Below are 25,245 nucleotides of genomic sequence, written 5' to 3'. Positions count from 1 at the left end.
CTGCCAGGACAGATAGGTTTGTGGATCTTGGGTAGGAGGTAGAAACCGGAAGTGCGAGGTGTGGGAACTATAAGGTTGGTAGCAGTGGATGGGAGATCCCCTGAGTGGATAAAGTCGGTGATGGTGTGGGAGACAATAGCCTGGTGCTCCTTAGTGGGGTCATGATCGAGGGATAAATAAGAGGAGGTATCCGCGAGTTGCCGCTGTGCCTCGGCAAGGTAGAGGTCAGTACGCCAGACTACAACAGCACCCCCCTTATCGGCGGGTTTAATAGTATGGTTAGGATTAGTGCGGAGGGAGTCAAGAGCAGAGCGTTCGGAAGGAGTGAGGTTGGAATGGGAACAAGGTGCGGTGAAGTCGAGGCGGTTGATGTCCCGTCGGCAGTTAGCGATAAAGAGATCCAGAGCAGGCAGGAGACCAGAGCGGGGTGTCCATGAAGACGGGGAGGATTGAAGATGGGAGAAGGGGTCATCAGTGGGGGTGGAAGAGTCCTTGCCGTAGAAGTAGGCTCGGAGACGGAGGAAGAAGAGTTCCGCATCATGGTGAACACGGAACTCACTGAGGTGTGGGCGAAGGGGGACAAAGGTGAGGCCCTTACTGAGGACAGAGCGTTCTGCCTCAGACAGTTGAAGGTTGGAGGGGATGGTAAAGACCCGGCACGAATGAGAGCTGGGATCAGAGGGGGGAGGCTGGGGGTGTCAGTGGAGAGGGGAGGGTTGGGGTGAGAGGAAGATGGAGCCTCTGAGGACCCAGGAGCTGATGATGGGATCTGAAGGAGACGGGATTGCAGAGTATTGGTGGGGGAAGGGGAGACGGGAGTCACAATAGCAGCACATAAAGACCCAGCCTGGAGTTCAAGGCTGGAGTCGCAGTTGGTGGTTGCGCATCGCTTTGAAGGTGTCCATGGTCGTTGCTGGAGTCCGAGTTTTGAATATGCCCTGAGGTGTTGGAGCCGGCGAGATCAATGTCTCTTCATGTTTGCGTTCCAAATAATAAACCTGTTTGAACCATTGAAAATTTTATACAATTTATGATTTAAGCATCCATTGTTGCATATGGCTTCTTGCACATTTGTCTTGCTAGTTGTTTTAGGTATCACTCTGAAGAGTGAGATCATTTACCAAGATGCTACTCATAATCCTCCCAGTGTTGAAAGCAGATTTGAGCGAGGTCAATTGGAATCACAAGGTGGCAAATACAACTCAAAAAACAAAGTGTTGCCTTTAAGGAAGAAATAGTTCAAAAACGTTGAGACAAAACCAGAACTCACTGGATCTCAAGAGAGGTATAACAGATAAAGCTAGTGACTTCATTGACAGATTGGAAATACTTGCAAGAGTGAAGCCAATAAGGAAGAGTGGAACAAAAATGAGAACTTGCACATGGAGGCAGATTACAGGTGATCAGGTACTAAATGAGCATGTCACATTTTTCCTATCTAGTTAAAGGGGTAATTTTAAATTAACAATAAAGCAGGCGACATATAAGACACCAATTAAAAAGTAATAGCTGGGAGGGAGGGAACGTCAACTCAGACCATGAGAGGCCTGCATCGGGCATTTTCATCCCTTACCAGGTGCAGACTAGAAGTCTGTGTGGGGCGCCACTCCTCGCACAGGCACTAGAGCAATGTGTGGTTAAGTGCCTTGCTCAAGGATACAAACACGCTGCCACAGCTGAGGCTCCAACTAGCGGCCTTCAGATCACTAGACGAACGCCTAAACCACTTGGCCACATGCCACACTAATAGCTGGAAGTATTAGAAAATTTGTTTTAATCTTTAAGAAACAGTGATCGGAATAAAATTAATAGTCACTTGGAAGATAAAGTTTTAATTAAGATTGAGCAACATGAATTTGTTAAGGAGAGATCATATTTAACCAATATCATAGCCTTGAGAATAATGAAGTTAATGTGATGTGGACTTAGAACTGGATAAACTGAAAAATAGAAACACCCGGTATAAAGGGGTCATTTATAGTATACTGGTTAAGTTACAGAAACAGAGGGCAGAGGGCTAAAAGGTTTTTTTTTTAAAGACTTGAGGAAGAGAAGAGACTAGAAGCATTCCCCAATGAATCAATTTTAAGGAACTGCTTTTAATTAATAAATATTGATTACTTAATCTTGAGAGTTAAAGGTAAAATTTCGACATTGGTACACATAAATTTGACAAAAATTCAAATTATAAACAAGGTACATGATAGACAGCAACATAATATAGATAGGCTGGTGAAATAGACAAGAATATAAGTGATTGGCTCCTGAAATGGTGTACTGGTAAAAGAACAGATTAAGATGTTAGAATCATTTAAGAGAAGGCAGAAGGTAGATTAGATACAAATATTTAAAATCTTGTGGGACAGATCATGGAGGGATTTTCCTTTTTTTGGTGGTGGAGTTCAAGGGCTGGAATCAAGGTATTGAATTAAAAAAAAATTAAGAGTGAAGCAGGTTTTGTTAATTAAACACAGCCTGTGGTTGAAAGATTCCTTCTTGTTGTTATACCGGGGTGTGGGGGCATAATGGGAATAAGCTCCCATGGCCCATTAAATGCTTCCAATAGTGTGCGTCTCAAATAGCCTCTGACAACCAAGTCCAGGTTCTGCCCTTTACATGGGGCTTAGCTACTAAACTCAGTGGAACTGTTTCTACTGACAGGGCAAAAGGCAAATCTGGTAACCAGTGCCTTAAAACCAGTCACTCCAGGCAGATGGGACTTGTCAGCCTTGGGTGGCAACTCATCTTGGACAAAGAAAATTCTGATTTCAAACCTCCAAGCCTTGCAGCTATACCCACTCATGGGAAAGCTTCAGGGGTAACCCCTGAGGGAAAATCTGGAGTTGGAGAGCCTAAGGGAGTTCAATATTGAGTTCAATGCTGACTGGCTACTCCTGCAACATCACTGGTGCCAAATTGAAGCGGCCTCTGTCATTCCTTTGGATTCATCAGCTGCCTGGGGGGGCAGGGAGCTGCTGCATGAGCAACAGCTTACACTCAATATCATACTGCCATGATTTGTGTATCTGAACAGCTAGAATGGTTGACTATCAACTCACGGAGGCCTCAAATGGTTGAAATGTTGAATGTAATGCTTTAGGCGTGGTGCTGCCTGGTTTTCTGGCAGACTTCAAGTGGGAAATGAGATAAAATTTATCACGAACAAAGATTTGCAAGAGTAGAAAGAGTTGCTCTGGTATAGGATTGGCACTAGCATTATAAATAATAAAACAAACATTTTAGAACAGTCGCAACATTTAAATAAAGTAATTTAACAACCAAAACCAACATTGTTTACTCTTTTTAATCTAAACAGAGCTGTGGACCTTATTCAAATTAATGGAAATTAACTCTGTACCAGGTCTGACTGAAGGTTGAAGAGATGGATTTCTAGAGTCGGAATTCCAAAGTTGCGCAATTCATTGCATTAGAACTCACCGGAAACAAATGCAGTGCAGCGACAAGACATCGCAGTGTATAGGTAACTCGGTACATTTTAGACACAAGTCCAAAACTTGCCTAAGTGCAGCTAAGTATCTGCAGTTCCCCAACATTCTATTTGCTTTTAAGTAACTCCAGGCAAGTTTCTTTAACCAAGTAACCAGATTGTAATATATACACACCATTAAAGGAAAAATGGGAACTGATACTGGACATCAATTTCCTTTACTTAACTTTATTAAACCCTCAAGTCTTTATTCCATCAGGATCCCGCAGGATCTCTTGGAGCTTAAATTATACACAAAATGTGTTTTTGTATTAAACGGCTTTTCCAAGTTATATACTGAAACAGGCTGTCCAGTACATAATAAATATCAGAGCAACAATTCCATAATTCAGTACAACTTGCACCATCAATTATACTAATCAGTTAACACACAGTTATAAATAAAGTTCTTGACTTTCATTACTCAATCCTCAGCACCAGTAACACCTGCCTTAGTTATACGACCATGGAGATTTTATTTTAATGGAAATGTTAAATGAATAAATGCCACACTCCAGTAAGAGCCAAAACCTTCTCCAAATGTCAAATGCTCATTCAAAAATCTCAAAAACATTTAAAGTGAAAGCAATATCAATGACGGAAGTGGGTAGGAAGCCACAAACCAACGTGGCCTCAAAAGTAATGCCCTTAAGTTCATAACCTAACTATTCAGAAACATGGGAAGTGTTCTCATTCTGACAGCAACCAGTCTTTTCAGTGAAGGGCATTCAAGATTTTAGGCAGCAATTTAAAAATATGCACATTAGTAACAAGAAGCCCTGCATAAGCAGTTTTAAAAGCTAACCACCACAAACTACTCAACAACTTCCTTCCTCTTGACCCATCAGTCTATGGTTCCCACACTGGTCTCGTTAGCCACCTCAGAACCCACAATCTGGAGTAGAAGAAAATCATCCTCATTCCACAAGGACTGCCTCTATTATAAGTCTACAAGATACTTAAACTACTGACAAAACACTTCCCTTTAAGAGAACACAGACAAGTGAGTGATCATTCACTTAATAAAAATAGATCACTTATTAAAATGTCAAAAAACTGAAACTACAGATTTAAGGCTCTCAGTTCACAATTTAAGTCTGAAAAAATGTTATTAACAATATTAGCCTCTACACGTAGGGAGTAAGCATATAAAGAATCGCAAGTTTCACTGCATAATATTCTGACTTCATATTTGTTTTGCTACAGGCACCAAGATATATGATATATTACTCAGCCACGTGCTGAATAAGGAAAGTTGCGGCTTGATAGTTAAGGGGCTCCAGGACTACAAAAGCAATAAAGGTGACTTCGAAGAACATAGGTGGACAACAGGAACAAGTATATGTATAAATGTGTAACAGAAACCCAAAAACTATTAAGAGTAACGTGCAACCCGATGAACAGAACAAAAATAGTACAAGTGGTCAGATGGTGGAAAGGAACTGCCAAAAGGGATCAAATAAAACTGGATTAAAGTGTTGATATAGCAATTTAGGCTATTCAAAACAAAATTGATAAATTGGAAGTAATACAGTAAAAGTCAATAAACTGCAACATCAATGTTCAGACATCCTGATGGTTCAGCATCTGGCTCACAAGTATCCCGTTCACCACACTCCCTGTAATCTGAGTACACTCAAAGAAAAATTCATCTACAGAGGTGAACTTCAAGTGTATTAGTGTTTTGATGAATATTATTGAAGAGTCTGGAAAAGGTTCAGTCAAACACCAAAGCCCTGACAAAAACTATCCTCATAAAAAGAGAAATTTCAGTTGAAATGAGAAAAAAATCCCGTTATCAAAACAATTTACAATTTAAAAAATAACTCCAGTGTACATCCGGAAAAGGTATTCACAACTTAGACAACTACTAGAAGAAAATTTTCTGTCTGAATTTTAATCCAAGAACAAAATAAAGTAAAAATTATTGAAAGTCATTTCATTGCTCTGAGTGGGTATATTTAAGATTTGAAATGTGAACAGGGGACTGGTAAAACAATGGGCTGAAATTGTGGTAACTTTGCCTCATTGCCAATATCTTGTTCTTCCAGTTTTCAAGAAGAGGATTGAGGGTCGTTTAATAAAAATGTCTTGTTTGCAGAGGTTTTGAAAGAAGCAGGAATGCATCTTTTCAGGGACAAGGGATTCTGCAGATAATTGAAATCTAGAGCAACACACAAAATGCTGAAGGAACTCAACAGGTTAGGCAGCATTCATGGAATGAACGAGCAGCCGAAGTTTCAGGCCAAGACCCTTCATCAACACCTTTTTAGGGAATCACTCAGTTAGCATCGGGCCTGAGAAGGAAAATAAACATCAGAAGTGTACTCAGAATAAAATTCAACCACAGTCAGCAACACAAGTGCAAAAAGGCAGAGAAATAATAAACTGAAAGTGTCCAAATATGGGAGAAAACAAAAATTTATACAATTAGGTGACAATTATAAGGAATGAGAGCAAAGTTAGATGAATCGGAACAAATATGCCTAATTTGGAGTATTGCACAATGTATGATTGTATTTTCCCATTTGCAGCTAAAAACAATAACAAGCAAAATTCATATGCATTCCATGTAGGAAGCAGAAAAGGGAGATGAAGAATTTTAAACAGATCTGCAAGGTTCATGCCAGTATCAGACAGATGTATGCTAGGCAAAAATAGCGGTTCACAGGAAAGCAGAAAGGAGGAAATCTATAGAAAAAGATATACAACTTATTGAACAGTGCATCTCTTAGGAGAGGGAGTGGCGAGGAAAGAAACATACACCTGTTCTACTCACACCAAAAAACTCACCAGAACAGCAAAGCCCTAGCATAGTCGTGAACTAGATGAATCCAAATATACAAAGATTTTTATCCAAAGTTGATCAATTTACACATTGTTCATCCAACTTAGACATGTATATTCAATTTTTAAAATTATCCACAAGTCCTTGTGTCAGGAAAATGGGAATAGTTTTGTGGCTGTGTATTGGCCATGTCCAAATGCATCTCCTTTATGAAAATCATATCAGTATAGAAATCACAAATTTATAGCAATTCATAAGTCAAAGAATCTCTGATTTACCATGTTGCTGGCTGATCTGCACATTTTAAATAAACATTTGACTAGAAAGCATTTCAACTAGCCCAATGTTCAATTTTATGCAAACTAGGTAAACTTTATTCAGGACGAGAAAGAAATAGAAGTCTGACTTTTAATATTAAAGATTTTAAAACAAAATCCCACAAATCCATTAATGCCTTGCAAATATTCCTAAGCAAGCATATGGTAAAAATACTAGCTACTACTTCTGACTTTAAAATGTATCCCTCCACAAAACCCCCACCCTACTTTCCAACTTAGCCACACTCTGAGCACTAAAGCCCATAATTTTGACATTTGGCAATATAGCACTCTGGCACCTTTCGTCTGCATGTGGAAGGCAGCATTGTCAAATCCTGATATTGTACATTTATTCTGTCAAGACAGCCAGAGTGCCAAGTTGAACCGTCTACTCAAATTGTCTTTGAAGTACCTTAAAGAACAACCAGCCTTAGCTGCCCAAACAAAACTTACTTTTCAAAACATTTATCTACCATTTGACGATGTCCAATCCACTCAAGTTGCATTTTCAGTGACCTGCTCAGGTACCTTAATAGTGGTCACCAGCATGCTCCATGATGCTCATGAGTTGGTGAAGCACATTTAAGATTGCTCAATATTCAGAATATACCATCTATAAAGTTAATACATCAATCTCTCAATCTGGTGGAAATAGATGCCAAACTAGTTAAGTACAACCAGTCATTGAGGGTTGACTAGCTTTATGGATGTGAAGAAAATTTCCTCTTTAAGGAAACAGTCATTGGACTCTCATCCAGAGTTGAACCGATTTTCACTTTAAATACATCCCTTGAATAGAAATGGCTACAGCTGGGGAACAGGTCCTCTATTTTACCAAGATAGAGGCCACAGAGCAAGAATGTCTTGTAAAATGTCAGACTACCTGAAGATTGTTTGACACCGCAAACACAAGGAATTCTGCAGATGCTGGAAATTCAAGCAACACACATCAAAGCTACTGGTGAATGCAGCAGGCCAGGCAGCATCTCTAGGAAGAGGTACAGTCGACGTTTCGGGCTGAGACCCTTCGTCAGGACTGTTTGTTCGTCAAGATTGTTTGAGAAGTTTTTTTCCAATATTTTGGTCTTAGTGCTTTATTTTGAGGTCCCACAGTTAAAAGAAGGTTTTAAGATTTCACTATACAGCTCCCAAGATCAGGATTTAATTGAAGTTGCAGGAGCAGTGAATAAGCAGGACTATTTGTTGTGCCACACTGCTAGTTGCCTTTTTAATGCTGAGGTAATTTAGATCGTCACTGAGATGTCAAGAAAATGCTTAACTGAGCTTTTGGTTTACTTTCAAACCCCACAAAGCCAAGATATAATCACAAAACAAATTAAATTTCCCCTTCACATCTATTTGTACATTTCTAAAATACTCCTAGTCAAAACTTGCAACCCAGGATAAGCAAAACTGTAAATGGCATCAAATACTTATCAACTTGATACAAGGATGTGCAATTGTCAATTATAGATGTGCAAAAGAAGCAACCTAATTATCACAAAGATTATATTAATTTATAACTTTAAAAAATGGCTTTCAATCACAGGAGATGTTTCCATAAAACAGAATTATTTCAATTTAAAATGCAGCAACACCACAGCCAACCAAAATGTATATGATTAATTTCTTTGTCAATAACAATTGTCCAGAAATTAATTTATGCACAACTTAAGAAACCATTACCCCATCATAGGCTTATTTAGAAAATACTACCCTACTTTTACTGAGGAAAGGTTTTAAGAATAGACTAAGAATATTTATAATCCAGGTAGCCATTTGTTGTATGAAACTTCCCTATAAATTACTATAAATTCAGGCCCAATATTTTTGACATTGAAGGGAAATAAGTCTTTACTATGCTACACAATCTTCTGCATATCAATTTAATGTCCCCTCTGCCTGTGTTCTACAAAAAGCTTACATAATTCCAGTTTTTAAATATTACTAAAATTTAACAGCTTTCATAATCTCTTAAATCTACTCTGCTCCCTGTTGAGCTTGGTTCCTCAAGGTTATCATAGCCGGAGTGGGGGCGGGGGGGGATGTGGCTGTGGGTGTGGGGCTAGTGGGGATAAGCTCACTTCCTATTAGATGCTCCCAATGGCATGCATCTGTATCTCAAATCACCTCTGACAATGAAGTTCAGCTCCTGACCTTAGCTACTAATCCAGTAGAACCATTTCTGCTGACAGGTGGGGCGGGGGGTGGAAAAGACAAGTTACTGGCTCCTTAAAAGCAGTCATTCCAGGCAGAAAGGGCTCGTCAGCCACGGTTGGCAACTCATCTCGAAAGAAAACTCTGATTTCAAACCTCCACAGACTTGCAGCTATACCCACTCATGGAGAAAGCATTGGGAGTAAACCCCGAGGAAAATTCTGGAGTTCAATCCCTAAGGTGGTCTGATGTTTTGTTCAAAGCTGACTGCAAACTCCTGTGACACTGCTGATGCCAAACTATATCAGTTTTTGGATTCTTCAGCTGTGTGATAAGGGGGAGCCTGCTATATGAGCAAGTTTGCTCTCCATATTGTACTGCCTTGGCATACATATACAACATAGACAGCTAGGTTGCAACATCCACGGTCAACCCCATGGAGGGCCTCCGTCCAGCACAACCTTACCCCTCATGTGATAGGGCCAGAATTTTTTGCAGTACTCAAGCTAGTACTGACTACTCATACCATACTGTGTCCCTTATTGCTACTTGCTGGATGGAATGGAAGCTGCCATTTCTCGCCATTCATCTGCACAGCTCTCTCCAGTCCAGAGGGAAGATAGCATCTTCTATCAACCGGTGATAAGGAAGACCATAAGATTCAGGCAATCTGTTATCACAGACAAGTGTTGCCGGTTTCCAACAGCAATTTAATGTGCCAAACCAAGGTACAATCCTGATCCTCACACCTCAGTACAGAACAATAACAATAATTATCCTTGCCCTAACAGCTTCCTCAAACAAGCAAGATGAGATTTATTGATGGAACAGTGCCTGTGCAGAGCAGGGATTTACACTAGGTTTCTGCAGTGATATCAGCAAAACCATTTTTTGGTATATAATACATAATAACACTACCCAGTGTGTTCTGAGAACACACCCTGAGCTCTAAGCAAAATATCAACTGATGTTAAACAATACACAAAGGAATACCTTTACATACTATGACCCGGGTGGGGGCATTTAGGCAGAAGATACACTTCATATCCTACCAAAGCAATCTCATCAGCCTACCTGTAATTCTGTTGCCATGCAGCCAGTTAGCATTCAACACATCTTTATGTTGCAAGAGTAAATCAAGGCACTGAGCAGAAACCAGTGTGGTCAAGGAGAGAATGGGAAAACTCCACAGACAGTCACTAATATTTGTAGCGTTATTTCACAGAAACCATGTACAACACATACAAAAGCATTCAAATCTACAAAATACGCAGACCAATTAGATTACACACATGCCCTTTCAAAACTTATTAGACATCACGTTACTGAGTCTTGAAAGACTTCTCTACTTCAGTACATTTTTTATGCCGGGACTTTGCTAATTTCAAAAGTGGCGGTGAATGAAATGAGGGCAGCAAGAGCCAAAAGAACTCTTTGAAACCATGTAGTACATGGTACCCCAGTCTAGCCTCTGTGCACACATAGCTGATAGCCTGCACAGCCTACGAAACCACACCTTGATGGAGACATGAAGGGACCACATTTGACAGGATTGGGAGCCAACAAGCTTGTGGCTTCAATGTCCAGGTGACTGTGTAGTTAAGTTCAGCTGTATGCTACTGAGTCTTATATGGCAGCTCACTAAACCGATGCAGAACACAGCTGTAGACTACTTGCTTATCACCCCAGGTAGTGCTCAAGAGTCTACAGAGGTTAAGACATTCTGGTTATGGTCAAAGACTTCCACTGCTTGTCCCTAAAGAGTATATGAATCAGATTCCTCCCTCAAAAGACATTAAGTATTGCAGTTGCCAGGCAACTTACAAAGTGGAATTTTACTGATTTACTGCCAGCCCCACAGGCTTTTGCCTATTTTACGAATGCCATGCTGTATAACTGGTAATTTCCCTCAATTTCAATCACATTGATATTAAACAGTAATAGGGAATAGCATTCATTCTAAACAGTCCCTAACCAAGGGCTCAGGATTGTTGATCTCACCCTCAGCTTAACTCTCATGTTCAGTCGCTGACAATCCTCAATGAATACAATCAGTATCCTGCCAACAAACAACCTGCTCAAAGCCAAAATGCTAAACAATGTCTTGAGGTCTTCAAAAGGCATCATACAGTCAATAATGAAAAAGTCTGACAGCTTATATCTAAACATGCACTTGGATCTAATTTGTGATGCAAAACATTACAAATGCCTTCTGTACCATAAGATGAGCAGACATACAATTCCAATCTCTCTCACTCTAAATCAACTGATAAAGTTGGTAAAACTAAAGCTTCACCATTACTCCCAAACTTTCCAGTCAGAAACTGATCATTAAACATGAATTAGTAGACTTCACTGGTCAAAACTATATGTACAATACAAGATAGCAAAAAGCTTGACAAATTAACCCAGAATTCACAGCCGTTTGGCTAACTCGCCCTGTGGCAGACAAAGCTCCTGCATGATCTGTGCCCACCCAAATGAATTTCTGATAAACATTTAATCGGTGAAATTAAATGTATTTAATTACTAGGCCACATTATTCACATGTCCAACACAAAACTCCCTTATTTTCTAGCCTTATTTCTAGATTTCCCAAACTGTGGATCAGATTTTATGCATCAAGTTGAATCTCATAGCCATAGCTTTCAACCTTTTGCTAATAGTACTTTGTGTGCATCCAGGGTTTAATTCATCAACAAAACAATTTGAAAACAAAAATCTGAAGTGAAAAGATAAGATGCTGAAATATGAACTGTTTCCCAATAGTTTCTGATATTAGCTTAGAGATCAACTGCAGGCCTATAAAGGAAGTCAGCATTAGAAATTGTGTACCATAAATTCCCAAATGAATTGGCTTCTATACGCAACTTCTTTAACTTTTCTATAATCCTGTTTACAGTACATTCAGCCAAAAGTAAATCTCCCTGAAGAATTCAGTGACAGTTTACCAGTGAGAAAACTGAGGTTTTACAATTTCAACATTGAGTAGCACGAAAATGAAACACTCTCATTCTTAAATCATGTACCAAATCTGATTAAATTGTAACTGTAACTACAAAATTATATTCAGCTGTAAATTACTTTGAACTACAGATGAGATCTGTCACAATTGCTTTCATTCTAAGTTACCATTAATTCAGCTCTGAAGAATTACAGATTGTGTTAAAGTGACTATTATATTTTGCAACACTAATAGAATCAGCTTTATTACCACCGTCATATGCTGTGAAATTTGTTGTGGCAGCAGTACAATTCAACATGTAAAAGTATTATTTTAAAATAAATTAGTTTAAAAAGAGAGCAAAACAAAATAGTAAGGTAGTGTTTATGGCTTATTGTCTGCTCAGAAACCCGACTGTAAAGGGGAAGACAACACACATCAAAGTTGCTGGTGAACGCAGCAGGCCAGGCAGCATCTCTAGGAAGAGGTGCAGTTGATGTTTCAGGCCAAGACCCTTCGTCAGGATTGTAAAGGGGAAGAAGCTGTCAAAAATATATTGTGTCTTCAGACTCCTGTACCTCCTCTCTAATGGTAGTAACGAGATGGGGACATATCCTGAGTGGATGGTGGAGGTTTTTAATGATGGGTGCTGCCTTCTTGAGGCATCGCATTTTGAAGATGTCCTCAACAATGGTGAGGCTACTGCCATGATGGAGCTGGCTGTGTTAACAACCCTCCGCGCTTATTTCAATCCTGGGCAATGACCCCTTCATACCAAACGATGATGTAACCAGTCAGAACGCTCTCTACAGTACATCTGTAGAAACCAGCAAGTGTCTTTGGTGACATAACCAAATCTCCTTAAACCTCTGCTGAAATATAACTGCTGGTGTGCACTCAGCGTAATTGCATCATTATGGCGGGCCCAGGATAGATCATCAGAGATGTTGAAACCCAGGAACTTGAAACTGCTCACCCTTTCCACTGCTGACACCTTGGTGAAGTACTGGTGGATAACTTAATTAACTAAATGAAAAAAAAAAAGTAGAAAAGGGAATTTGCTCCTGAAACCCAAACCCTACACATAGATTAAACAGTCAAAGGAATATGATCTTCTGCAATTCACTTCATAATGCCACCCATACAAATCATTACATCCTTCAAGTTTAGTTGATTAATATCTTGGCCTCACAGTAACAAACAGCCAATGACAACAGTATTTTTAAATGTATTTTTTGTACATTTCACATAGCATGTTACCAAGGTCCCAAAGACTAATCAGGTCAACACACACAAAATGTTGGAGGAACGTAGCAGGTCAGGCAGCATTTATAGAAATGAATAAAGAGTCAACATTTTAGGCAGAGACCCTTCATCAGGAATCAGGTCTGGATGTTTCGGGTCAAGACTCAACTATTTATTCCTTTCCACGGATGCTGCCTGGTCTACTGAGTTCCTCCAGCATTTTGAGTGTTGCTCTGATTTTCCACCATCTGAAGAATGTCTTGTGTTCACAAATCAGGTCAAAATAGGATTGAAGGATGAGGGGCAAATAAGATATTAGTGGCTTAGAGGCAAGAAATAAAAGGGCATGGGCACTTTTCTGACAAGAAGACCATTAACAGTGGCTACAGGAATGATGAAGTTCATGGCCACAGATCCTTAAAAGAAGTAGTACTGCGCTTTAATTATGTAAGAAGTGATACTAGTTGAGGGAATATACACATAACCTTCATCTTTCTTGTCAAGACTTGGAATCCATACAGACCAAACTTTGAAATGTTTTACTCAAGAATGTGAGAAGCACCCTGCTCATAAGCCAAGTATGATAAGCTGTACAGAGGTCATGAAAACATACCCTACTATAGCAATCAGCTGATCAATCTAAAAAGTGCAGTATTATGGAAATAGAGCTGTCAGCAACCTGAGAATTTTCCCCTTTAATATTGCCAGATTTTTGGAGTCCGGAGAATGGTGGCAGTATTTAACTTTCAAGATAACCTTCCCAATTCATAAGCTGCAAAAATATTACCTATAGTACCATGCCAATTAGTGGAAAACTGTTGCTAGATTAGTTGCAGAAATAAAAACAAAATAAATGCTTGCCAAACTGATATTTTAAGATTATGTGAAGCAGCAAATCAATGTACATTTTAATTTTGAACATCTTAACTACACCACTAATGTATTTTATTCCTGTCTGATCAAATAAATAAAAAGGGAAATGATTGTGGTCTTGTAGTTCTGTATTATTAGTTATAATTCTCAACAATGCTCTCACTCCGGGTTCATTGAATAACATACAAATTTTAAACCATTATCCATCCCTTTTACCATCAATGTGGGGGCACAAATTTGCCTTAACTGTCTCAATATTAACATACAATTCTAATTACTGTGGTATACATTAGCTATTAGTCCTGTTATTGGTGGGGAGGGGGAGAAGGAATTCACTGCAGCAATTCCTTTATGGTTAATCACATGCTCCAGTACCTAGCCAGAAGTACAAATCTGTAATTTGCTCAACACATTCTTCAACCATCATTTGGTGAAAAACATCTGGATTCACAGATTTCTGAATAAGCTTATGTTGATCCTTCATACAAGTACTGATTTGAGAATATCTATTGCATTGCATTTGCATCAAGCCTGTTTTAATGAGGATATACTCTGCACATTATATGGACCTTTCAGATATACATAGCACTAAAATATGGACAAATTTCCCAAGACATCAAAAATTCCATATCGAGTGAAAACAACAACATTTAATTTAGCTTGATACTGGTGTGCCCAGAGGCTATTTTACATTCCAGTAAAATAATCCAATTCTGATTCAAATCAGATAACATTTTTGGTATATATCCACTCCACTGATAAATAAAGAATGCAACATGACTTGAAGAAACAGAAATCTTAACATTTTAGAGAAGTTCCACATCATTATTAAAATCTGGAATAAAATCATACAGAAGATTAAACAAAGTATAAATAAAATGCCTTTTATAAATTCTGATTTCCTGAATTAAAGTTAAAAATTGAACCTTTGAAAACGAAGGGGCAAAAGATATGTTTTTACAAATGGGTTGTAGGTTGTGCTGTAATGTACATCATGAAAACCAATACCAAGGCTGCAGCTGTTTTACTAGTTCTAATTATCTTCTTTATATTTGTAACCTTCCCATCCCCACAGCTCAGAATGAAAACCCAATGTACAGACCCCTTTCCAAACCACTTTTCATCGATGCCTTTCTCATCCTCAAAAATCTACCTCTGAAAAGAGACTTGCTCTGCATTCAACTGTAGATCATTTGAAAAAATCATGTTCTTGGTAAATTATGTTTCAATCTCACAAGAACTTATAACCTATACTCATAAATGCAGCAATGATAAGTATTGTCAAACGTTTCGGAGATCCTACACAATATTTGAAATAATTCATTTGAGGTTTTAACACAATAGTAGTCCATTCTATACTAGAATATATACAACCCAAAACAACATTCCTAACAATTTATCTCTAATAACCAAATTAAACATTTTTATGTACATATATGCAAAAACAACATTGTATTTTATCATGCCAGAACTCCAATTTCAACATGAGCGACTTGGACTACAGGCTGCACATTCTTGATTGCTGGTGGTTTGACACATTTTAAAAACCACATACAATGCATAGCCTACTAGACATTATACCAGAACCAATGACAAATAGTGAGGATGGAAACATCACCTCTCAAGACAGCTAACATTCAAAACAGTTAGCTACTAAGTCTATATAATAACATACAAGTTCCTTTTGATATATTAAAGCTGCACTTCCTGAACTGGGATTTCTAAGATATTATGACTTTTTTGCATTTGTCAGGGTTCTGGCATGATGAAGTTGTGCTGCCCAATAATAAAAAAACTTCCCAAACATTGCATCATCTATCTTATGGTAACATTCTTTACACTGGTCCACACTTTACCTACACTTTAACAGTCTGAAAAATTGGAACAAGCATAGAAGCAACAAAAAAAAAGCGTTTAAAAGAGAATACACGAGTTTTGAGAAAATGTCAGATGGGTCCTTGTCCGATAATGTTTAGACTTTTCATTTTGGACATTCTGTATATTATAATTCTATTAATTATATCAGTATATTATTCCGTATAAAATAATATTTATATAATCGAAGCATGAGACTGCTTATAACTTGTTTCTGATTGAAAAGATAATCTATTACTTATAACATGAAAATGAAATGATTCGTTCAAGCCTACTGTACGCCATTCCCACTTTTTTAACTGAACCATTTGTGAAAATCGCAACATTCTATAATTTGTGCAAACGAATGTGCCATCATTGAACGCTCCAGAGGACCACTTAGAATTCAACAGGAACAACTCTCAACGAAAAATCCGGGTGTGTGAACGTTGAGCCCACAGATGGGTCCAAGGACAGGGAACAAAAAGGGGAGAAAATGAAGCAAACCTTCAAACTACATAGAATTCCGAGTCAAATGTAATCCTATAAAAAGTTACACCCAGAGAATGATTCTCTCAGATTGCGTCCGGGTAGCCTGGTTAAGCAGCTGCGAGCAGCAGGGGCCGTGGCACGCCCTTCCACTCCGTGCCGGGGAACAGCGGGGACATCATCCGCGTTACAACAACACAGCAGCACATCAAAGGAAATCTCGATCTTTCATTATCTCGACTACGAAGCACCCTCCTCCCCCCCCCCTCCCCACCCGCTCCAGCTCCGGCTGCCTTTTGTTGTCGGCAGCGCCTCGCCAGAAGTCGGACCCTCACACCGGACAGGGAGGGCTCGGTAACTCGGCCGCCTGGACTCGTTGACCCCTAGGCCAATAGCCCAGCTCAGTGTGAGGTGGGGGGGAAGTGAGGTGAGGTGGGGGGGGGAAGTGAGGTGAGGTGGGGGGGGGAAGTGAGGTGAGGTAGGGGGGGAAGTGAGGTGAGGTAGGGGGGGAAGTGGGTGAGGTGGGGGGGGGAAGTGAGGTGAGGTGGGAGGTGAAACTGCCCCGAAATTGCACCGGGGCCGGCCGGGAGCTTTTACCTCGGTCGGCTGGCTGATCTCGAACAGGTCCAGGCGGTTGGCGTTCCAGTGGTTAATGATCTCGGCCAGCTTCCTGCGCTCCTCTTCGCGACTCGACATCCTTGGTGTGGGGGCGGGCGGTGTGAGTGAGGTGCAAGGTGCGGTGGACGGAGAGGCAACTTGGCCCTAACGCCAAACCCTCGCAGAGAACTGGCGGCTGGGAAACCGAACCAAATATCCGAGCGGCCTCGACTCCCCGGGGCAACGCGACTCAAAGAGAAGGAAACGCGACGCTGGAGCTGCCGACTGCCGCTCCCCGGTCGCCTCACTCAGTCTCGCGCACTGCTCAACGGCTCCTCTCGCGCGCCTACGTACGTGCACGCCACCCTCGCGAGGTCTTTTTTTCCCCCTCCCTCCTCCCCAGCACCCTCGGTACGCCGGGCCGTTCTCGCGAGGGACGACCTCCGAACGTTCACGCGCGTTGTCCCCGCATGCGCTTCTGCGCCCGGCGGTTCTCCTACAGGCGGGGGGAGGGACGTCAAGCGGAGCCACGGGAGGTGTCAACGTTTGCCGGAGGAGGCAGCGGCACCGCACCAAATTGGGGAATTAATTGTCGAGCTCGAATCTCACCGGAATAGGTTTAAATTGTGGAGCCTGCACACTTGCAGTCTTATGTGTTCGCCGTGTTTGCGTACCATTGCGAAAGTCTAATTGGTCTTAGTTTTTGGAGGCCCAGTAATAAAATAAACAAGGTTAAAGTCTCCCATAGCTGTACACTTTATCGTCAGTAATGGATTCATTCCATTCCATTCCCATTGTACATTATCATATACTGCTGCTAAAATATAATTTGCATTAAGGAAAAAAAAAGAAAGGACTTCATCTGAACTATTCGATTAAAGATTTCTTCCATTACTTCGGTAATTACTCTAGATTCCCTGTGCTTTGGCACGGCCACAATATTGTATTTTTTTTAATGTTGCATTTACGTTATTGAGGTAAAATTTTAATGCCTTGTGCTGAATGGTACAGCTACTAACCCAGTTTTGCCATCACTTCTGTTTACGAGTGATGATATGTAATAGGGATTACAATTAAAATTCATGTTTTGTGGGCAATAATGTGGTTCGCCAATACATTCGAAAATGTCATTGTAATCAGTTGAGTAGTTGATTTGAACAAATACATGGAAAGGGCTATAAAATATTTACAATTTATGTCAGAGAGATATGAATATTTATTGTTAACATACACAGGAATATAACGTCTTTACAGTTTATGCCACATATTTAACAGTAACATGCAGGAGTGGCACCGCAATGATGTGATGCATAATATCAATTCATGGCACCATTAACTTCCAGTGATTAATGTTTTTTCGTGAAAAATCTGTCAACCTTTTCATGAAAAATGGAATTTGATGATTATGTGTTCATTAATCAGTGGTCTACATGCAAATCAATCTGTTAATTCAGCAGTTCAGCTGAGGTCAGTAAATTTCAAACAAAATGTATTCATTATCTATCCTGGTTATATCAAATATTAAGCATTTTAAATTAAAAATAGATAAAATACAATAAATTTTAACTTCAAATGAAAATTCTACTGATCATGGTTTGCTGAATTGGGATTTGAACCTAAGATCTCCTGATTGAGACAGAAGGTGTGCATGCTGAGCTACAGCTGGATGGGCTCAAAAGAGACTTAGCAGCCCAGAGTCCAGCATTCAGGAGTTGCTGATTGTCACTGGCAGAGAGAAAAAAAAATATATATATCTGTGACATTGTGCTCCATCATATCCCTCAAGCTGCCATTACTATTAAGACAGGAGGTGGTGGGGTTGGGTAAACCCAAGTTCACTTAAATGATATAAAAGAGTCTCTCAGGGCAGCACCAGGTGATAACTACGACAGAGGTAGTTTTTCATGGACTGAGCAAAGTGGTCCCGAACCAGAGAGCAGATTATCACCTGCTGTTTATCACAGCCAGTTGAACATGATTAGTTACACTAACTAACTAACGGAAAGAGAATTTGCAAATATTCCATCCTTCATAACAGCAGAACCAAGCATATGAATCGAAAAAACAGTGCAGAAATGTTTGCAACCACCTTTGCCACTTTCCAGTCTTGTTCTTGTCTTGTGAACAACTCACACACACAATGCTAGAGGAGCTCAGCAAGTCAAGCAACATCGATGGAAATGAACAACAGTCAAAGTTTCGGGCTGAGATCCTTCATCAGGATTGGAAAGGGAGGGAAAAGAAGCCAGAATGGGAAGGGGCACAAGCGAGAAGGTGATAGGTGGAGCTTGGTGGTGGGGGAGGGGGGGATGGAGTAAGAAACTGGGAGGTGATAGGTGGAAAAGGCAAAGGATTGGAGAAGAAGGAATCTGATAGGAGAGAAGACAGGATCATAGGAGAAAGGGAAGAAGGAGGGGCACAAGGGGTAGTTGATAGGTGGGTGAGGAGAAGAGGTAAGAGTGGGGAAGTGTAGAAGAGGAAAGGGAAGGGAGGAAATGATGGGAAGTTGGAGAGATCAAAGCTCATACCATCAGTTTGGACATTATCTACATGGAATATGATGTGTTGCTCCTCCAACCTGAGAGTGGCTTCATCGTGGAAGGTGAGGGGACCATGGACCAATATGTCGCAATGGGAATGGGACCAGGAATTGAAAAGGTTGGCCACCAGTAACTTCCACTTTTTGTGGATGGAGCCGTGGTACTCAACAAAGGGGCCCCCGTCTGCGATGGGCCTCACCAACGTAGAGGAGGCCGCATCAGAAGCACCAGGTACAATAGATGACCCCAGTAAATTAGCAAGTGAAGTTTTGCCTCACCTGGAAGAACTGTTTGTGGCTCTGCATAGAGTGGAGCGAGGAGATGAATGGACAGTTGTAGCACTTCTGCTGCTTGCAGGTGGGAAATTAGCAGGGGGGAATGAATGGATAAGGGAATCATGGAGGGAGTGATCACCGTGGAAAGCAGAGAGTGGGGGTGAGGTAAAGGTGTGTTGAGTGATAGGGTCCTGTTGAAGATGGTGGAAGTTGTGGAAAATAATGTTAAAAATTCAAAATGAATTTATTATCAAAGTATGTATACGTCACCATATACAATCCTGAGATTGATTTTCTTTTAGGCATACTCAAGAAATCCAAGAAGTGGAATAAAATCAATGAAAGACTGTACCCAACAGGACAGACAACCAACCAACGTGCAAAAGATAACAAACCATGGAAATAAAAAAGAAAAATAATAGTAATAAATAATTAAACAATAAATATCAAGAACATGAGATGAAGAGTCCACGAAAATGAGTCCATAGGATGTGGGAACAGTTCATTGATAGGTTGAGTGAAGTTACCCCCACTGGCTCAAGAGCCTGATGGTTGAGGAGTAATAATTGTTCCTGAATGTCATGGAGTAGGTCCTGAGGCTCCTGTACCTTCTTCCAGATGGCAGTACCAAGAAGAGAGCATGACCTGTGAGGTTGAAAGCCTTGCTGATGGATGCCGCTTTCCCTCATTAGTGCTCCATGTAGGTGTGCTCAGTGCTGGGGAAGGCTTTACCTGTGATGGACTGCGCCATATCAACAATTTTTTTGTAGGATTTTCCATTCATGTGTATTGGTATTTCCATTCCAGGCTTTGAGGCAACCAGTCAATATACTCTCGGACATGTCTATAGAGGTTTGTCAAAGTTTTAGATGTCATGCTGAATCCTTGCTGACTTCTAAGGAAGTAGAGGTGCTGCCGTAATTGCAATTCTCCGTAGTTGCACTTATGTGCTGGGCCCAGAACAGGTCCTCTGAAATGTTACCATCAAGGAATTTAAAGTTGCTGACTCACTCTGCCTCTGATCCCCTGTTGAGGAATGATTCATGGACCTCTGGTTTCCTCCTCAATAATCAGCTCCTTGGAATTGCTGACACTGAGTGAGAGGTTGTTGTTGTGGCAGCACTCAGCCAGATTTTCAATCTCCATCCTACATGCTGATTGGTCACCTTGGATTTGTCCAACCACAATAATGTCGTCAGCAAATTTAAATATGGCATTGGAGCTGTGCTTAGACTCACAGTCATAAACGAGTAAAGCAGGGGGCTAAGCACACAGCCTTGTGGTACACCTGTGTTGATGGAGATTGTGGAGGAGAAGCTATTGCCAATCCGAACTGACTGGGGTCTGCAAGTGAGGATATCAAGGATCCAATTATACAAGCAACACAGATCAAAGTTGCTGGTGAACGCAGCAGGTCAGGCAGCATCTCTAGGAAGAGGTACAGTCGACATTTCGGGCCGAGACCCTTCGTCTCGGCCTGAAATGTCGACTGTATCTCTTCCCAGAGATGCTGCCTGACCTGCTGCGTTCACCAGCAACTTTGATGTGTGTTGGTAAAAACCCTGGCCAGTTGATCAGCACAGGTTTTCATACTGGACCGGATGCTTTCTGTAGGTTCCCCCGATGTGTTAGATGTGGAGGCTTATGGAATGATGGGGAGGACAATAGGGGCTCTATCCCTGTTAAGGCATCAGGAAGATGGCGTGAGCTTGTTTTTATAGGAAGTGAAGGAGATAAAGGTGAAGGCAGCATCAATGGTGGGGGAGGGGAAATCCTGTTCTTTGAAGAAGAAGGACAGCTCTGATGTCCTGGAAAGGAAAGCCTCACCTGGGTACAGATACGGCAATGACGAAGGAACTGAGAGAAGGGAATGGCATTTGAATGCTGCCATTATAGAAACTAGTTTTGAACAAATTTAGTAGCAGTAAGGAACAAATGAACATCCTGCATACAGCACAGGCTATAGGTTCCAGCAACATCCCACTGGTATGCTGATGGTAACTGGGCAGGGCTTTCCTCAGGCAAGCCTATTTGAAGTCCCTGACTATGATTTAAAAGCTTCGGGATGGATGCTTTCTTGTTCGAAGACAGCATCCATCATGCAGTACCTCAGTATTAGTTTCTGTAATAGGCAATGAGCTACATTTAACTAATACCTACATGCAGAATTTGAAAGCAAGAAATGTAAAGCAGCTACTTAGATTTTAACTGTGTTATGACTCATTCAAAGTGATGAGCCAGAGATTGTCAATGGTAGATTGATCAGATCTGTTGCTGGGTAAATTGGCAATATGTCATTGTGTGTGTGTTTTTTTTTTAAAGAAGATGTTTAACAACCGTATTTGTCCTTGAAGGACAAATGATCCATTTGGCAAAAAAAAATCAGAGGCTGATATAACACCAAATGTGAAAATATTCAAGAAGGCATAAACTAAATAAATTTCAGTCCTTAAGAAGAGGCTCAGCCTGAAAGTTCAACTGTTTATTCTTTTCCATAGATGTTGCCTGACCTGCTGAGTTCCTCCAGCATTTGGTGTGTTTTGCTTTGGATTTCCAGCATCTGCAGATTTTCTCATGTTTGTCATAAACTACAAAAGATGCCTACAAGTGGGAATCATGAAAAACTAAAATTCAACTGACAGCAAGAGCAAATAAAAGGGAAGATAAATTTGCAAGCATTGTCAGGTCCTGACAAAAGGTCTTGGCCCGAAATGTTGACTGTACCTCTTCCTATAGATGCTGCCTGGCCTGCTGCGTTCACCAGCAATTTTTGTGTGTGTCATTTAGATCACATTCTTCCCCATACTGATATTCAGCCTGAACATCAACTGAACCTCTTGACCATGTCTGCATGCTTTTATGCACTGATTTGTGGCCACGTGATTGGTTGATTAGATATTTGCATTAACAAGCAAGTGTGCAGGTGTACATAATAAAGTGGCCACTGAATGTAAAAAAAAACCTATTGAAATTGATGTGAATGGGAATAAAATACAGAATTCTTTACTTACAGCAATTGTACCTTTGCTATAACTATCATGTCAATTCCTATGCTAGTATTGCTTTGCAAAATTATTTTCTTCACATGGCCAATAAACTCTATTTTCCAAAGCATCATTGTATTTATTGCAAAAAAAATCCAATATATAGTGTTAAACGATGTTATTTTCCTGCATTTTCGACTATGAAATTAAGATAGTGTGTGCCAGCAAGAGAAAAATGGACAGCATCATTTTGAAACTATACATCGATTTGGTTAATATTTTAAACATCAATATTGTATTTGATATTTATAGGTATGACTTAGTTTATTCCCAATGTTGCATGGTTAAATTATATTATTAGATTGTAATGCCAATGAGAGGTGTGATACTATAACTTCAAATAAGCTGAATGAAAGTTTTGGACCTGTTGTTCATCATATGGAAATTTGACTAAATTCTAAATGGTAGGGTTATCAGATATACGACTATAACTTTGTTAAATAGTAACAGAACAGGGAGAAATCCATAAACACCACAGTATATGGACTGAAACAGGGTTTCAACCTGAAACTTGTAACAACACCTTCCCTCACAGGCGATGCTCAACCTGCTGAGTTCCTCCAGCAGTTTGTATTTTGCTCCATTCAGTATCTCTGTTGAGAAAAGTTTGAAATTTTCAAGCAACGTACTGCAGGCTCTTTTAAAGAAGCATACATGTGCAAAATTTCTGATTAGAGTGCTGGAAAAACTGAAAATATTCTGAGATAAGATTCAAGTAAAAATGTCCAAATATGGTTTCTCTTGACATGTGACATCACTTTATATTTTTTCAAGTATTAGTTACAAAAAAATGCACCACTGCAATTTTCTGTTTTGGGGAGGAGCCAAGTGAGATGACAAACCCACTGGGAGAGTAAGCAAGCTCTCAGTTTCCTGTGTAGTACCGTTCAAGGGAGGTGACATTAGACAAACCCTGGTGTGTCCGGTTTAGCCAGAGCTTGCACCCGAGCATGAATGTGTACAAGGAGAATATTTTAAATTTAGGATAAAACTGACAGTGAGAGTTCGTTTAGCTTTAGATTCGAGTGGCCATTTAGCCCACTGTTTATCCTTGTAAATAAACCTGTGGCTATCCCACCAAAATGTCAAACAGCATTGGAATGATTCCAGATTCTTTGCCAGCACTTTGCCAAGTATTTATCATTGTGCATAAATAAAGACTTCCCAGTGTTAGCTTTGAAATCACTTTTGTGCCAGATTTTAGCTTGTTGCCCATCTGTGCTTCAATGTATCTTCAGTATTATTACTAAAAATTAGACAAAATGTTTGTAGAGTCAGAACAAAATGCAAGGATCTGAGAAGAATTACTTCACAACATTGTATCTTTACTATGTCAGTGGTTTGGTATCGATTTGCTGTACACTGATACTACATAATTCAGTACTGACACTGCATTGGTGTCTCTACAGTAAAGAAAGGAAATGTAAGGGAGGCCTGTGGAGAGGGGTCCTCCGTGTAGTGCAGATAAGTGAACCTTTAAGAGCATTGTGCCATGTACATTGATACATTGTTGTGCTAGCCACTGCTGTAGATTGAGAGCTACTGCCTTCAGTAAAGGATGCTCTCTCCAGTAAGCAACCTGTGTTATTTACTAATGGAAGTTGCAGAGCTAAAGAACCTATAGACACTGCAGTAATGATGAGAGGAGATGAAGCTATGAGGGAATAGCAGAAGAGTGCTGCTGTCTGAGAGAAATGGAGAACAAAGTTTCCCACGTAGAGCAGTGACGTTTGCAGGGTGGTAGTTATTTTGCATGTGTTGGAGAGTTTGACAGGTTCAAACAGATGGCAGCTTGTCCTTGTTCCAAACTTGCATTAATATTAAACTAACATATTGACAACTGGTGAAAGGTAGAGTTGCTGTATTCAAACTCATAAATGCAAAGACAAAGTAGAAGCACTCTATACTATTACGCTTAAAGGCACTGAACACAGTGTTCTCTGAGTCCCTGACGGTGGTGGTGGTGGTGGGGGGGGGGGGGAGAAACTCTCCTTGTGAATGTTGGTCCAAGGTTCATGTGCTTTTCCAGTGTTCAAAAGAGAATTAAAGTTATTGATACTGAGGAACATGGAATTAATTTCTCCTGGCATTTCATACAAATTCTTCATTCCTTGTGTGGACCTCATCACTGTGTAAGCTTTCTGAAGCAACACAGGGTCTTGTTAACTTTTATCACCAGTGTAACAGCCAACTTGCCATTTTTCACTGAGGCTTTGGAGGTGTCTTAGAGCGGACCCATTGCTTTCCAACTCGCTACAAACAAATCACTACAGTCTTGTTATTTCCAACTTGCTAGGCTTCTGACTCCTTGGGAGTTAACACAGTGAGCTAACTTCCCAATTTATGAATGCTGCTTAGTAAAACTGAGAAAATGTTGCATGAGGTCAACTGATATAATGTTTGGTTGAATTTACCAGAATATGTTGAAGCAGTCAGCATGGTTACAGGGTGATAAGGGCTATCCACTGATGATATACCTCATTACTATTGAGCATAATGTACTCACAAGCACACACTGTGAATAGAACCTGTGCATCGTCCATATAAAATATGAAACGATGGATTATTGTTGACCTGAAGCAATGCTCCCACTATATGGTTCCTTTTTAGGAGACTTGCAGGACTCACCAGAACG

At 40.3% G+C, this 25,245-nt stretch overlaps 1 protein-coding gene across 4 annotated transcripts in view; it reads right to left on the bottom strand.

The window, feature by feature from the left end:
- The window catches only part of afdna (afadin, adherens junction formation factor a), a 203,092-nt gene extending 185,940 nt beyond the window's left edge, over positions 1–17,152 (bottom strand). For 2 of the 4 annotated variants that reach the window (XM_072265966.1, XM_072265967.1), the window contains exon 1: positions 16,752–17,152. In XM_072265966.1, coding sequence (XP_072122067.1) covers positions 16,752–16,850 — 99 coding nt within the window. In that variant the 5' untranslated portion in view covers positions 16,851–17,152. The remainder of the gene's footprint in view (positions 1–16,751) is intronic. The other 2 variants (XM_072265968.1, XM_072265969.1) reach the window with 1 other exon arrangement.
- Between the last annotated feature and the right edge of the window lie 8,093 nt (positions 17,153–25,245).

The sequence above is a fragment of the Mobula birostris genome, chromosome 8, assembly GCF_030028105.1.
Source record: "Mobula birostris isolate sMobBir1 chromosome 8, sMobBir1.hap1, whole genome shotgun sequence".
NCBI lineage: Eukaryota > Metazoa > Chordata > Chondrichthyes > Myliobatiformes > Myliobatidae > Mobula > Mobula birostris.
This window is presented reverse-complemented; position numbering and strand designations above follow the sequence as displayed.